The 16,571-nt window shown below is 42.4% G+C and overlaps 1 protein-coding gene across 1 annotated transcript; it reads right to left on the bottom strand.

The window, feature by feature from the left end:
• Positions 1–647: 647 nt before the first annotated feature.
• Positions 648–1,337, bottom strand: LOC148025939 (germin-like protein 9-3). The gene has a single exon (XM_087692029.1). It carries the CDS (start codon positions 1,293–1,295, stop codon positions 648–650), a length of 648 nt encoding a protein of 215 aa, XP_087548155.1. The 5' UTR covers positions 1,296–1,337.
• Positions 1,338–16,571: the final 15,234 nt, after the last annotated feature.

Here is a 16,571-nt window from a genome sequence, read left to right as displayed (position 1 = left end):
AGGCTACAACATATGTTGATCGTTTCCTTGGTTCATGCTTTACATGGCTATTGTTTATGTAAAAAGATCAAGACTTATAAACATTGCAACTTTAATTTAATTGTTCAACATCTCATAAGGATCATACATCTATGAGACTCATAAGCATGGAACATATAAAAGTTAACTCCAACAACTGTTTCTTGAGTGCACTATACATTTTTAAAAGATATGAATGAGCAAGAGTGGATGCTTGAAAGTTTAAAAGATGTGAATGAGCAAGAGTGAATGGTTGAATGAGATAGATTAGGTGAGAACTCGAGATGGGAAATTAATCATTCCCAAGTCCTTGAATTGAACTAAGCCATTTCAATTTTCGGCTCATTTTGGGTAATAAGGTTGATTTTGGGCTTAGTATCTTTATTCCAATAGTGCGCAAAAAAGTTAAAGCAAAAAGACCCTAGCTGTTGAGCAAAGCTCTAACACCTGAAGAAATCTTTTCGATGGAAAGTGTGAAAGACACGAGGGGCGAGGCCTGAGGAGGCCTGAGACAACAGGATGCGAGCGAAAGGAAAACCAAAGTTATAAGGTAAGATAGGGTAACACTGCGCGAGTCATTCTGAGTGCCGTTTGGAAGGCAAGTACATGAACCCGAACGTGAAACGCTATTACACCATGAACGGGTATTGGAGCTGGGCGAGGACGGAGTCGTCGATCTGGAAGGCCTGCTTGAGGATGGAGGCGTTGATGTGGGAGCCAAAGAGGGTCGCAGGCAGGGAGACGACTCCGGGGTCGGACGAGCTGAAGGAGGCGAAGGCGCGGGCTGTCTTGTGGCCGCTGAGATTGATCTGGAAGTGAACGAGGCCCTTGGGGAACACGAACAGGTCGCCCTCCTCCAGGCGCTGCACATAGAGGAGGTTCGCAGTATCCACAAACCCCACGTGCAAGATGCCGTGCGTGAGGTACAGCAGCTCCGTCGCGCGCGGGTGCGTGTGCACCGGGTTAACCGTCTTGGGTCGGAACTCCAACACCGCGCCGGATATCCCCAGGCCCGACAGGGCTGGGAACTGCTCCACGAAGGCCTTCTTCACGGCGAACTGCCCCGCCCCGGCGCCCGCCCCGCGCCGCAAGCCGTTGAACGTGAAGAACCGTCCGTCTATCTCCGTCAGGTTCATGCCCTCCGGCACAACGAAGTCTGTTACCGCCTCTGGGTCGGACGCCCCCGCTAACAGGAACGTCCCTGCTAGCACCGCTACAGCTACAGCAGTCGCTGCCATCGCTGCAGCTAGCCCTAAGCCGTGATCATTACCGGCCATATCACAGTGGAAAACTATATGCTCACTACCTACACTGCTCTGGCGGTCCGATCTGCTGCTGCAGCTTCAACGGAAAACGTTCTTCAATGCACAATAAATTGTGCTATTCTATGTGTCTCGCAATGAGAACCCGCTACAGAGAACTTGTTCTCAATGCAAACTGTGATCCTCACCTCTACGCTTATATCCTCTTGACATATCAATATGCTGGCCGTCGCTGGATTACCATCGCTCTTCACGAGGGGAGCCGTCCACCCACGCGGAGTTCCTCCATCCTAGTATTTTGTCGAGTGCACTGCGATACTTTTAAGAATGCAATTTGTATTAATGAAGGTGTTACACCGTCCTAAGGAGACGCTTCGAACAAAGTAACCTTGGCCAATAACTAGATGACTCCCTACAAAGAGCTTTGAGATAAGTAAGTCTCAAATTTACAAGACGGGATAGTGATAGGCTTGCACTTATCAAAATTAGCAAAAAATTTGGCTATCCTATGTGATCATATGGTTCTAATCATAACTGCTTTGATGACATTTCAATGTCCCGCTTACATCTCCTACTACCCATAATCTCTAAAAAGAGTAGCTTTTACATCTACCTTGGACTACAACCTTGCCTTTTCTCTACTGAATGTCTAGTCAATCAGGCCAATCATAGAGTAGCTTAGTCTTGCTAACGAGGGAGCATGATAACCTAGCTTGAGCATCTATCTTTGTACCAGCCAATCCAGCTTATGAGGGGGGCAATGCACGCTAGTCAATATAGAACCCAATCAATGGCATCCACTCACTATAAGATCCTTGCGAGGGATAAAGAGCACCTTAGCTGAGGTAATATAACCAACCAATATGGATTCATCTTGAAGCAGCCTCCTTCTCAAATTCGATGGGATACTTGTAGGGTAAAAAGCCACAATGTGGATCATTTGCTTAGACTTAAGGCATATAGGACACCAAGGGGACACATTAATGAATTTTCCTATGTTGGAGATATATATAGCTCACCATATCTAGACTAGATCTCACCTATATATATGTAGATTGTGATCAATATGATATAGTCTTTGGGAGTGTAGATGGTGTGTCTCTTCTCTCTCTCTCTCTCTCTCTCTCCTATCTAGAACCAATTCTTTGAAGAAGACAATGAGAAAATATACTTATGTAGTATGCCTTCAATTCTTGATTCATGTTCTTTTCATGCTTAAATTTGATGTATTGCGTATGTTACGAGCATCTTATGTTTTGAATTTTAAGCATAGAAGAAATTCCCTCGATCATCATCGATCATCATTTAGATTGTGCATATGTTGAATTATAGATATACCTTGCTTGGACACCCTAAAATTTTCTATTTGGAAAGCTCTTAAGGCAACACCTTTCTCAAGAAAACTTTCTTTCTAGCCAATCCTTACTCAATTTGGAGTTTTGTGTTAAAAGTTATATCAGTTTAGGTAAATTGGACTTCAAACATGAAAACAAACAAGACAATAGCTTTTTGTACACACTTCTACGACAGAGGTTTCCTCACAATTCCTTACTCTTGAGTTTCTACCAAAATTAGTTAGATCATTATCTATTATTGGCCAAAAAGTAAAGATATAATGTTTTAGTCATCATTCATATTTCTTGTCTATGTTGGGCCGATTTATTCTCACACATGTTTTGCCTGTTATGGATCATTTTATTCTTGTCTACGTTTCATCTAACTTGGCTCCCTTTCTTTTGGAATATGTTTTTCAAACTAGACATCTTTCTTTACTACATAGCCCTTGCATACCACTTCTTGTGCTGCACTTTTATCGTCGTCTCATATATGGTGTGTAGATTTTCTTATCTCATATTGTATGTATTCTCGTAGCCAGATATGTCAAATTCTATAATTGTCAACGAATTTCCTTTTCGATAGCATTCCATTTCTCACTTTCAAGGACAAGGATTTCCTAGATGGAAAGTAAAGATGCTGCTAATTCTTGAAAGTGACAACTTGTATGATATTGTTCTTGGTAATTATGAATGTCCACCTCAACCAATTGATCAGGCTCATGATAATACCCTTATAACTCAAGGACATGTCTATGAACAATGGAAAACTATTTAAAATGAGTGGGTCACATGCAACAAAGCAGCTTGTCGGTATAATCTTTCTGCTCTTCAAGAATCTCTTATGCTTGATACATGTCATCTTTCAACCTCACAAGCTATATGGGAATATTTGAGAGCAAATTTTGAGAAGAAATCTATTACAGAAATAATTTGTCTTCGTAGTTAGCTCAATGAGTTACAATACAACATTGAAACTTCTATGACAATGCATATCCAATCATTGAATAACATTATCAATCAACTTGCTACTACTGGTGATGCCATTCCACGAAAACAATTCATAGCAAAATCTCCTCGGTGGGAGCTCGCAGGTGTGGGAGATGCATGCCCGTCGACACGTATGAGGGGGGAGGATCTTATCTCCTCATCTATATAACTGAGGGGGGGACCGCACAGCTGAAAGGGAGATGGAAGGGCAGAGATCGAAAGGACAATGCTGCCGCCATAATGTCATGCAGTGCCGTTGCCGTGAGAAGAAGGAGGAAGTGAGGGCCGCCGGTGCAGTCAACAAGAGTGTGAGAGAAGGGGAGAAGGGACTCTGCGTTAGCCGCCTGGGCAGAGGGACGCGACGCTGTTGAAGGAGGGTGGAGCCGCCTCCATTGCGCCACCGACGGATGACCCAAAACACCTCACCCCCCCCCCCCCCCCCCAACAAGCTTCTGGAAGCTTAGAAGCTTCCAAAGGGGGGGGCTTCTTAGCCCCCATTCCCTTGGCCTCAAAAACCACCATCCCCCCCTGTGTTAAACTCATTAGGCCTTTGTCTTGGGCTTTATAAGCCCTTCCCACCCCCCCCCCCCCCCCCCCGTGCTTTAATGTTCACTTAGCCCCCCTTTTCGTGGATTCGGGATCACCCCCCCCCCACATGTTATGTTGGAAAACCACCCTTTTCCCCCCCGTGCTTAATCCCTTTCCCTTCACCTTGAAGTCCCCCCCCTGTTTTTAACCTTTATAAGCCCCCTTTCCCCCCTTGGAAGAACTAAGGCCTTAAAGGTCTTATTACCTCGTGTATTAACCTTTAAGCCCTTTCTTATGGGCTTTGAAACCCTCTTTTTTCCCCTCGTGTGTTTAAATTCCTTTAGGCCTTCCCCTTGGTTTTGGAATCATCCCCTTCCCGCAGCCTCTTAAAACCACTTCTCCCATGATTACCCCTTAAGCCTTTTCCTTGGCTTCAAAACCTTTCACCCCACCCCCCCCCCCCCCCCATGTGTAAACCCCCATAAGCCCCTTTTTCTCCTAATTTGCCTAAGGGTCCTTAGACCCTTACTTATAACCTTTACGGTTATTATTTTCCCTTGGAGTTTTCCCCCCTTAGGGTTTTTCCCCATAAAAGGTTACTCCAAATAACCTTTCCTTTTCCCCCCCATGTTTTGTTAAAAATCCCTCTAGGCCATGCAAAAATAACCCTTGGAGCTCTCCCGCACCTTGTTTTTTTTCCCTTTCTATTCCCCGTTCGTGTGAGTTTACAAAGGCCATTACGCCATCCCCATGGTTTAATGGGTCTTAGTCGTGAAAGATTTTGAAATGCCCCTTTCAAATTCCCAGCTTCAAGGAGGGAGCCTTCCAAAAAGTGCTTTCAACAGACGGTGCAAGGGAGCGATGGTGGAATTCCAAGGAGGAGTTGTAAAGCTACTTCCATGTCCGAAAAACTACAATTGCGATGCCTCCTAAGAAAGTCCAAGGCGTAGCCGCGAGAGGGTCATCTCCGGGCATCTATGTGGATATCTCACCCCAAACCCAGGTTTTCCTTCCTAATTTTTATTTGATATTGTTGTAATTTAATCATGCAATGGCAAATTATTAGAAATATGATATATTTTCATCCTAGTTGTTCACGACGAAGGAACTTAGTCATCAATACTTTTAAATGAAACATGCAAATTAAGAAAGTATAAACACATTTTTAGCAAATAGCTTATGCATTGAAATGAATTATAAGACTAGATTATTATCCATTAAAATAGTATACTTCGGTTAAGCCTAGAAGTATAAACTACATCTTGCACTATTAACCCATATCGCAATGAATCATCTTGGAAAGTGCAAAGCATGAAATGATTCTTACGATGCATAAACTCTATGAAGTTATCGTTGTTAACTGCATAAATTAGCAAGAAAAAGGTTGCTTATTTAGCATGAATTTTGTTCGCAAAGAAAAGGGAAGATTAGTTGAAATTAACCTAACGTATGCCTGACCTCAAACCAATAAGTTAGGGTTTAAAAAATCAATTTACGCATAGTCAACGAATCATGTGGAATTAATCTTGAAATTATCTTCTAGAGTTAACCAAATTGGCATAAACCTAAAACACCTAAGCTGCAGAGTACTTGTTCGGAATAAGTTCAATTCCAAGAAACGCCTATACCTTAAATACTTGCCCACATTCACTGAATGTAGGGATAGTGAAAATGTAATTATAAAGTGAGCTAGGTTTTGTCCCTAAGAATCTTTCAAGATGAAACTTGGAAACCCTAGGTCTAACGACATCAGCCTAGTAACCTGAAACATATTGTTTTGCAACTCCATTGTCTCATAGTTCGATGTGACACTCGCGCAGCAAGTGTGGAGTCATATGATCTTGTGATTGGATCACAAGAGAATGGCAAAGTTCTCGCAATAAGGTTGGCGGATCCTTACGCAAGTTATCTTGCAAGAGGATGAATATTTTAGTATCCTTCTTGAGTAAGGAAGATTAATTGGAAATTAAAGACCAGCCAAAAAACTGAAATAACTGATGAACTTAAGGTTTGGCCAAGTTAGGTTAATAGGATACGCCCTAACCCAGGATATAGGGAATCTTGCCAAGTTGCAAGTCATCGTGGATCGAGTGCTGGATGCATTCGAAAGGAAGGATTCATTCCTTAGCAGTTTGCCAACAACAAAAACGTCGATTAATGGAAATGTTTTTGCTTGCTATAGATTTTAGAGCACTGTTTGGCTTTGTTTGATAAATGAATTAAAAGATAAATGGATATCTATACTTCAAGTTAAAGGCCTGAAGGAAGAGGCAGCTTCAGTTACCCCCAACTGCCTTCCTTACCCTAACCAGGGGGGTTGTTGACCGCACCGGGAAAGTGGGCCGAACCCACCATGAGAGGTCTCTCCGTTGAGTGCTACTTGGAGCAGGAGGACGCTTCGGTGCCAGGGGGGCTCTGGCCGTAAATCCCTCGCCTTCCGGGTCCTGCACAAGAGGCTAACGTGACTCGGGATTGGATCTCGAGGCCCGCATAGTAGTCTACAGGCAGAAACTTGGATTAGTAATCCCTGTGGATTGCTGGATAGCCTTCGGGGGGATTGTGGATAAGCCTACGGGCTGGACTCTTTGTATTTCAAAGATAAATATAATAACCTTTTAATAAGAAACTTGTCTGATATTGTTTTTCTATGTCAGTTGATAAAATTACGTGAAGGAACCAGTGCCTAACGGGTTAATTAAAGAAGCTGGTTGTTACATGTCCAACTAATGTGTTAGGTAATTAAATAACTAAAACAACCCGAGGAAAGTGTGGAGAATGGGCCATAGGTCCGTCCTACGAATGGGTGGTCCTTGTTGGCTGGGAACTTTTCTCAAATCACGATGGACAGTAGGAAGATTGTCAAAGAACAGAACAACAAAAGCGTTGATCTAGAGTTATGATTGAACCTGATTTATGCTATTTTAGGGGAATGGAATGGGACTATGCCTTATGGAAAAGAGGTTGAGCTTTGCATCCCTCTCATTTCCCATTCTCCTTGAACCAAGTGCAGTGTGAATCCGCTTTGGACCTGACGTTTCTGCGTAAAGTAGTTCACTTGGGTTCGACGCTAGTTGCCGTTAGAGAATGACCAATCAGGAAAACCCTAATTTCAGGTGGATCCTAGGTGGGAATGGCCGGAATACTTCCGCTACATGGCAGACGTGGAAAGCCCTAGATCGCAAACCTCGTAATATTCCATGGGAGTGCCGGGCGGAGCTTTCTAGTAATCCTTTCCAATGGACTGCTAAGACGTGTCCTGAAAATGCAAGTGGACATGTTACAGTTGGTATCAGAGCCGACCAACAACGGAATTGTTTTTATGAGATGTTAATAAGTTGAAGTAAAGAAAATGTTGCTATTCCAAGCATTTCCTTACTTCCAATGCTGTCTTGCAGAATTATGAAGCATGGAATAAATTCTTAGTATTTCGAATCATGTTTATGACTGCAATGCATTCCCTGCATTATCGACAAAGGGTTGAGATGATGAACATCCTAGAGAAAATCTATAATCCATCACCTTTGTACATGGAACGAAGATGGACGGGTGCCTCAGGAATCTATTATATAGCCGCCCACTGGTTTGCTTATCTACAAATCAACCTAAAGAGGATCAAGTGGTTGGAAGACCTGAAAGTCCTGAAGCTATTCATTTTTGTGGAAGCTCACGTAAACTTAGCTTTACATATTCAAGATCGGAGGGTGGAGATGAACTCATATGTATATGAGGAAGTAACCCATGTTATCCCTGCTGACAGGATTAAAGTGTTGGGCCGCCATGAGAAGTATGGATTCTAACGGAAAGGATATCTTGAACTTCCAATGACTTACCAATTCCTGAAGATCCATGACCCGAAACCATACTATTATGTAGTTTCTGTAGATAAATGTAATACAACGTTGTTCTCCCCAAACTAAATGTAACAGTTGGCTTATCATCTCAAGAAATGTTGTATTCTGAAAGGGCTATGCCCATATAAATACAAATAAGACTTCCTTTTATCAATATTTGATTGTGCATGAGAATTGATAAAAAGTTAAGTTGCTACATTGCTTACGTGATAGCAGAATGGAAGATGTAATATAAATCAATAACAATTATCGTATATTAACGTTAAGAAACCTTTATCCAAGCACAATCCTAGGTACAGGTTCCTAGTTCGCCTCCTACATCAAGTACTGCTGTAATCCAGGAAAAGAAGTTCCTTCTCAAGCTGATTAAGCCACCCGAGTTTGACGGGAGAGGTAGGTCCGTCCAAGCAGACGCTGAAATTTGGATTGAATCCATGGAGGATTACTTTGCAGTAGCCGGTACTGCACCCGCCAATCAGGCTATGCTCGCCAAGTTAAAGCTCACTGGCGAACCCAGGCTTTGGTGGAAGCAATGGTGCAGGGATCAAGGGATCGCAGAGGGATTCGTTACCTAGGAGAAGCTGAAGAAAGCCGTGCAAGGAAGATATTTACCACCTGCATATCACACGTAGAAAATGAATGAGTTCTACGAGCTAAAACAACTAGGACTCACTCTTGATGCATACTATTCCAAATTTGTCTCATTTCTTAAGTCTACACCATAGATGGACATGACACAACAGGTGTCCAAAATTTGTGCTGGTTTAAATCCACCAGTAAATACCCGTCTCGAATCTATGCGTCCGTCAGATCTTCAGGACACACTCATTCAAGCGGCACCTATAATTTAGGAGGTGCAATGTAGGGGTAACAAAGCTTGGTCTTATAATGACCCGAAGAGAGGAGCATTCAGACCTCAGATAAAGAGAGTTCAAGGTCATAATCAAGGAAAAAGAAAGAAAGCAAGGACTAACAATGTCAACAACTTTATTCCCACTCAAAGCAATGGCCGAAACCTCCGTTGTTTCCACTACAACGAGTCCGGTCACTTCAAGAGGCAATGTCCCAAGCTTGGTGGGGGACATCGCCAAGTACCTTTTTAAGGAATGGGCTGTGGTCAAGGAGCTGCTACTCGAGGTAGAGGAAGAACCGCCTATGAATAGGCAAATGTGTGAAGAAGAAGAAGAAGAAGATCCGACCATGGAAGAAGAATTTGAAAGGGTGACAGTCCATGCTGCTCTACACAAGAAAGGTCTAAATTGCCAGTTCTCGGTGATTCAGACACCGTCGGACTATCAAGGTAAAATATTCAAGACCTTGATTGATTGTGACAGTACACATTTCATTATCTCACCAGCATGTGCAAAAAGGTTAGGAATAGCCACAGTAGAAGCACCTACCTTGCTTGTGGAATTGGTAAATGGTCGTGAGGTTACTTGTACCAGGAAAATTGCTAAGGTGGAATTCTTTATGGGAGGAAAGAAGACTTCGGTCAAATTCAGAGTCATGAATTTAGGTATCCATGAGTGTCTACTCGGAATGGATTGGCTTAAGCCTAATGACGCCCACATTCATTGTGGAAAGGGTCAAGTCTCCTTTCAAAACTCTGAAAGGGAATTAGTCACAACTCAAGGTGAGGCTAGAGTGCCAAGAATCCAATTGGCCAAAGTATCTCGGATCATAAAAGGAGTCAGAAAGGGATTAGCTGTCTACTTGATCAAACTCAACAAGTTAGATCAGAAGCAAGAGTCTAATGAAGGACCTTCTTGGATAAAGGAATACACGGACGTATTCCCTGAAGAGTTGACAGAACTCCCACCCCAAAGAGAAGTGGATCATGAGATTAAGTTAGTACCAGGAGCTGTGCCAATTGCAAAGAGACCTTATAGAATGTCCATACCAAAAGCAATTGAGCTGAAGGAACAACTCAAGCATTTGCTAGAGCAGGGCTATATCCGGCCTAGTAGTTCACCGTGGGGAGCTCCAATACTATTTCAAAAAAAGAAAGATGGGACACTTCGACTATGTATTGATTACCGAGGATTGAATCAATCAACGGTCAATAACAAGTACCCTATCCCTAGAATAGATGAGCTTCTTGATCATCTTCAGGGTGCAAAGATCTTCTCCAAAATTGATCTCAGGTCAGGTTATTATCAAATAAGGATCAAGGAAGAAGATATCCCAAAGACAGCCTTCAATACAATATATGGGTACTTTGAGTTTCTAGTTATGTCATTCGGACTTACAAATGCACCTACCACCTTCAACAAGTTAATGTAGGATATCTTTAGGCCATATCTTGATGATTTCTGCTTGTCTTCTTTGACGACACTTTATTCTATTCTAAACATGAAGAAGATCATGAACCCAAACTTCGGATTTTCCTTGAGACAATGAGGTCGCATAAGCTGTATGCTAAGGTGAAGAAGCGTACATTCTTCAAACGCCAGATTGAATATTTGGGATTCATAGTATCAGTAGAAGGAATCTCAGTGGACCCAACCAAGGTCAGAGATGTGCTAGAATGGCCAATACCAATATCTGTCAAAGAAATACGCAACTTTCTTGGATTGACAGGATGATATAGGGTCTTCATAAAAAACTATGCTTTGATTGCAGCACCTCTGAGACGGACTTACTAAAGAAGCAATCAGCCATTGTATGGTCAACTCCCGAACAAAATAGCTTCAAAAAATTAAAGCAAATTTTGGTATCAGTACCTATCCTAAAACTTCCAGACCTCAATAAGGAGTTCGAGGTAGTAATTGATGCTAGCATACTTACCTTGGGGTGTGTACTCATGCAGGAAGGTCATCCAGTAGCATACTCTTCAAGGAAGTTGAAGAGTCATGAAAAGAATTATGCTACGCATGATCTGGAATTGTTGGCTTTCATCCATGCTCTAAAGGTTTGGAGACACTACCTGTTGGGTAACAAGTTTACTCTAGTAACTGACCATAAGAGTCTCAAATGGATCTTTACCCAGAACGAGCTCAACATGAGGCAACGTCGGTGGATTGAAGTGTTGGAGGAATATGACTTTGAAATCAAGTACCGACCATGAAAATATAATGTAGTTGCCGATGCACTTAGTCGCAAGGCATTTCTTAATTCCCTAATCTTGCAAAATCCATCAACAGCCAGATCTCTAGCTACAAAAGTATCTATGCCAAACAATTCAATACTTGAATTAGCTAGAGAGGATGGATGCCATGATCCGGCCTACCAAACAATGCTGAGGGAGATCTCTATCAAGGATCATAATCAAAAGTTGCAGGCTAAGTATCATGAATTTTCTATCGATAGTGGATTTGTCTACTATAGAACAAGGCTATGTATACCAGCAAGCCAGTCACTTAAGCAGAAGATATTGTGGGAAGCTCATGACTCCCCTTTCGTAGGACATCCTGGCTATGCCAAGACTTTTAATGCAGTTAGGAAGAGCTACCATTGGGGGAGGCTCAAAGGTGACGTTATCAAATATGTCACTGAGGGTTTGTCTTACCAACGTATCAAAGCCGAACATGTCATGATGCCAGGGAAATTGCAATCGCTTGACATCCCCCAAATGAAATGGGAATTCATCAATATGGATTTTTTCGTAGGCCTACCCCAAGTCCAAGGAGGATACAACTCCATCATGGTTGTGGTTGACATGCTTACTAAGGTTGCACACCTTATTCTAGTAAAGATAAACTATAAAGCCTCAGACATTGCAAGATTGTTTATCAAGGAGATATTCAAGCTACATGGTTTACCCAGAAGAATCATTAGTGATCGTGATTCAAATCCCCAAACGGATGGCCAAACAGAGCGAGTAAATCAAGTCATGGAGGATATGCTAAGGGCATACTACTGTCATGAGCCGAAGAGATGGATTCAATACTTGCCTTTGGTTGAATTTGCCTACAATGCTTCTTACCAACAAAGCATTCAGATGACCCCTTTCCAAGCATTGTATGGTCATGACTGTCGAAGTCCCCTAAACTTCTCAGATCCAACCTTAAGGATTGAAGCTTCAAGGTAGATGTTGGAAGAGATGGATGACCAAATAAAGTCAATAAGACAAGACATCCAAGCTGCCAAGGATAGACAAAAGGCATATGCGGATTTGAAGCATCAAGACAGAATCTTCGAAGAAGGAGACATGGTTTTCATTCGCATACGCCCTAAAAAGAGTTCCCTAGCCTTAGGAGATTGCAAGAAGCTAAGTCCAAGGTATTGTGAACCATACAAGATCCTCAAAAGCCTAGGACCTAATGCCTATAAACTGCAACTCCTTGAGAACCTAAATGTTCATAATTTATTCCATATCAGCCTATTGAAAAAGTATGTACCTAATCCTAACCATATACTTAATGACCAACAAGTTGTAATGCCTAGTCAAGGAGTCCTTGAACTAAGGCCTGACAAGATCTTAGATGTTAGGGAGAGACAATTAAGATCTAGAACCTTGAGAGAATGCCTCGTCTAGTGGAAAGATTATCCCAAAGAGGATGCCACTTGGGTAGATGAAGGCACTCTCAACCATCAATATCCCTAGTTTATCTTGAGATGAGGACATCTCGATTCCTCTAAGGGGGAGAGAATGTAAAGTTCTAGATCTCTTTCCTTGCATGAACTACCCCTTATAGGAAAGGGGGATAATGATAGGGCCATAATGTCGTGCAGTGCTGCTACCGTGAGAAGAAGGAGGAAGTAAGAGCCGTCGGTGCAGTCAACAAGAGTGTGAGAGAAGGGGAGGAGGGACTCTGCGTTGGCCGCCTGGGTAGAGGGACGCGACGCCGTTGAAGGATGGTGGAGCTGCCTCCATTGCGCCACCGACGGACGACCCAAAACACCTTACCCCCCCGCCCAGTAAGCTTCTGGAATCTTAGAAGCTTCCAAAGGGGGGGGCTTCTTAGCCCCCATTCCCTTGGCCTCAAAAACCACCATCCGACCCTTGGTGTTAAACTCATTAGGCCTTTTTCTTGGGCTTTATAAGCCCTTTTCCCCCCCATGCTTTAATGTTCACTTAGCCCCCTTTTCCGTGGATTCGGGATCACCCCCCCCCCCCCCCCCACCCCCATGTTATATTGGAAAACCACCCTTTTTCCCCTGTGCTTAATCCCTTTCCCTCCACCTTGAAGTCCCCCCTTGTTTTTAACCTTTATAAGCCCCCTTTCCCCCCTTGGAAGAACTAAGACCTTAAAGGTTTTATTACCTTGTGCTTTAACCTTTAAGTCCTTTCTTATGGGCTTTGAAACCCTCCTTTTCCCCCCCGTGTGTTTAAATTCCTTTAGGCCTTCCCCTTGGTTTTGGAATCACCCCCTTCCCGCGGACTATTAAGACCACTTCTCCCGTGATTACCCCTTAAGCCTTTTCCTTGGCTTCAAAACCTTTAACCACCCCCCCATGTGTAAACCCCCATAAGCCCCTTTTTCTCCTAATTTGCCTAAGGTTCCTTAGACCCTTACTTATAACCTTTACGGTTATTATTTTCCCTTGGGGTTTTCCCCCATAAAAGGTTACTCCAAATAACCTTTCCTTTCCCCCCCCCCCCCCCCCCCCGTGTTTTGTTAGAAATCCCTCTAGGCCATGCAAAAATAACCCTTGGAGCTCTCCCGCACCTTGTTTTATTTCCAGACCTTTCTATTCCCCGTTCGTGCGAGTTTATAAAGGCCATTACACCGTCCCCATGGTTTAATGGGTCTTAGTGGTGAAAGATTTTGAAACACCCCTTTCGAATTCCCGACTTCAAGGAGCTGGGAACCTTCCAAAAACTACTTTCGACGGATGGTGCAAGGGAGTGATGGTGGAATTCCAAGGAGGAGTTATACAGTTGCTTCCACGTCCGAAAAACTACAATTGCGATGCCTCCTAAGAAAGTCCAAGGCATAGCCGCGGGAGGGTCATCTCTGGGCATCCATGTGGACATCTCACCCCAAACCCAGGTTTTCCTTCCTAATTTATATTTGATATTGTTGTAATTCAATCATGCAAGGGTAAATTACTAGAAATAGGATATATTTTCGTCCTAGTTGTTCACGACGAAGGAACTTAGTCATCAATACTTTTAAATGAAACATGCAAATTAAGAAAGTACAAACACATTTCTAGCAAATAGCTTATGCATTGAAATGATTTATAAGACTAGATTATTATCCATTAAATAGTATACTTCGATTAAGCCTAGAAGTATAAACTGCATATTGCCCTATTAACCCATATCGCAATGAATCATCTTGGAAAGTGCAAAGCATGAAACGATTCTTACAATGCATAAACTCTATGAAATTATCGTTGTCAACTGCATAAATTAGCAAGAAAAAGGTTTGTTATTTAGCATAAATTTTGTTCGCAAATAAAAGGGAAGATTAGTTGAAATTAACCTAACCTATGGTGGCTGACCTCAAACCGATAAGTTAGGGTTAAGAAAATCAATTTACGCATAGACAACGAATCATGTGGAAGTAATCTCAAAATTATCTTCTAGAGTTAACCAAATTGGCATAAACCTAAAACACCTAAGCCACAGAGTACTCATTCGGAATAAGTTAAATTCCAAGAAACGCCTATACCTTAAATACTTGCCCACATTCACTGAATGTACGGACAGTGAAAATATAATTGGAAAGTGAGCTAGGGTTTGTCCCTAAAAATCTTACAAGATGAAACTTGGAAACCCTAGTTCTAACAACATCAGCCTAGTAACCTGAAACATATTGTTTTGCGACTCAATTGTCTCATAGTTCAATGCGACACTCGCGTAGCAAGTGTGGAGTCATATGATCTTGTGATTGGATCACAAGAGAATGGCCAAATTCTTGCAATAAGGTTGGCGAATCCTTAAGCAAGTTATCTTGCAAGAGGATGAATACTTTAGTATCCTTCTTGAGTAAGGAAGATTAATTGGAAACTAAAGACCGGCCGATAAACTGAAATAACTTATGAACTTAAGGTTTGACCAAGTCGGGTTAATAGGGTACACCCTAACCCAGGATATAGGGAATCTTGCCAACTTGCAAGTCATCCCGGATCAAGTGTTGGATGCATTTGAAAGAAAGGATTCATTCATTAGCAGTTTGCCAACAACAAAAACGATCAATGGAAATGTTTTTACTTGCTACAGATTTTAGAGCGCTTTTTGGCTTTGTTTGATCAATGAATTAAAAAATAAATGGATATCTATACTTCAGGTTGAAGGCCTGAAGGGAGAGGCAGCTTCAGTTACCCCCGACTGCCTACCTAACCCTAACCAAGGGGGTTGTTGACCGCACCGGGAAAGTGGACCGAACCCACTGCGAGAGGTCTCTCCGTTGAGCGCTAGTTGGAGCAGGAGGATCCTTGGGTGTCAGGGGGGCTCTGGCCATAAATCCCTCACCTTCCGGGTCTTGCACAAGAGGCTAACGTGACTCGATATTGGATCTCGAGGCCCGCATACTAGTCTACGGGCAGAAACTTGGATTAGTAATCCCTGTGGATTGCTAGATAGCCTTCGAGGTGATTGTGGATACGCCTACGGGCTGGACTATTTGTATTTCAAAGATAAATATGATAACCTGTTAATAAGGAACTTGTCTGATATTGTTTTTCTATGTCAGGTGATAAAATTATGTGAAGGAACCAATGCCTAACGGGTTAATTAAAGAAGCTGGTTGTTACATGTCCAACTAATGTGTTATGTAATTAAATAACTAAAACAACCCGAGGAAAGTGTGAAGGATGGGCCATAGGTTTGTCTTATGGATGGGTAGTCCCGGTTGGCCGAGAACTTTTCTCAAATCACGATGGACAGCAAGAAGATTGTCAAAGAACAGAACAACAAAAGCGTTGACCTAGAGTTATGATTGAACCCGATTTACGTTGTTTTAGGGGAACGGAATGGGACTATGCCTTACGGCAAAGAGGTTGAGCTTTGCATCCCTCTCGTTTCCCATTCTCCTTGAATCAAGTGCAGTGTGAATCCGCTTCGAACCTGACGTTTTTACGTAAAGTAGTTCGCTTGGGTCCGACGCTAGTTGCCGTTAGAGAATGACCAACCAGGAAAACCCTAATTTCATGTCGATCCTAAGTGGAAACGGTCGGAATACTTCCACTATGTGGCAGACGCGGAAAGCCCTAGATCGCAAACCCTGCAACATTCCATGGTAGTGCCGGGTGGAGCTTTCTAGACATCCTTTCTGATGGACTGCTAAGACGTGTCCTGAAAATGCAAGTGGACACGTTACAAATATCATGCAAGTCATCACCTTCAAGAATTAGCAGTATCTTTACGTTACATCCAAGAAATCCTTATCGTTGAAAGTGAGGGACGAAACGTTGTCTAGAAGGAAATCCATTGAGAATTATAGAATTTGACGTATTTGACTAAGAGAATAGGTACAATATGAGGTCATAGAATTTACACACCATATATAAAATGGTGATGAAAGTGCAGCACAACAAGTCATACATAGAAGTATGGTGTAAAGAAAGACATTTAGTTTAAAAATCATACTCCAAAAGAAAGAGACTAAAGATAAACAAAATGTGGCATGAATAAAATGATCCAAACTAGAAAAAATGTGTGAGAGAAATAAATTAGCCCAACATAGAGGAGAAAT

This window comes from Lygodium microphyllum, chromosome 14 (genome assembly GCF_053477565.2).
Source record: "Lygodium microphyllum isolate KBCC chromosome 14, Lygodium_microphyllum_v1.1.10, whole genome shotgun sequence".
Classification (NCBI taxonomy): Eukaryota; Viridiplantae; Streptophyta; class Polypodiopsida; order Schizaeales; family Lygodiaceae; genus Lygodium; species Lygodium microphyllum.
This window is presented reverse-complemented; position numbering and strand designations above follow the sequence as displayed.

Excerpts from the sequence above, each read along its gene's own strand:
- LOC148025939 (XM_087692029.1), bottom strand. The coding sequence starts at position 1,295 with ATGGCCGGTAATGATCACGGCTTAGGGCTAGCTGCAGCGATGGCAGCG.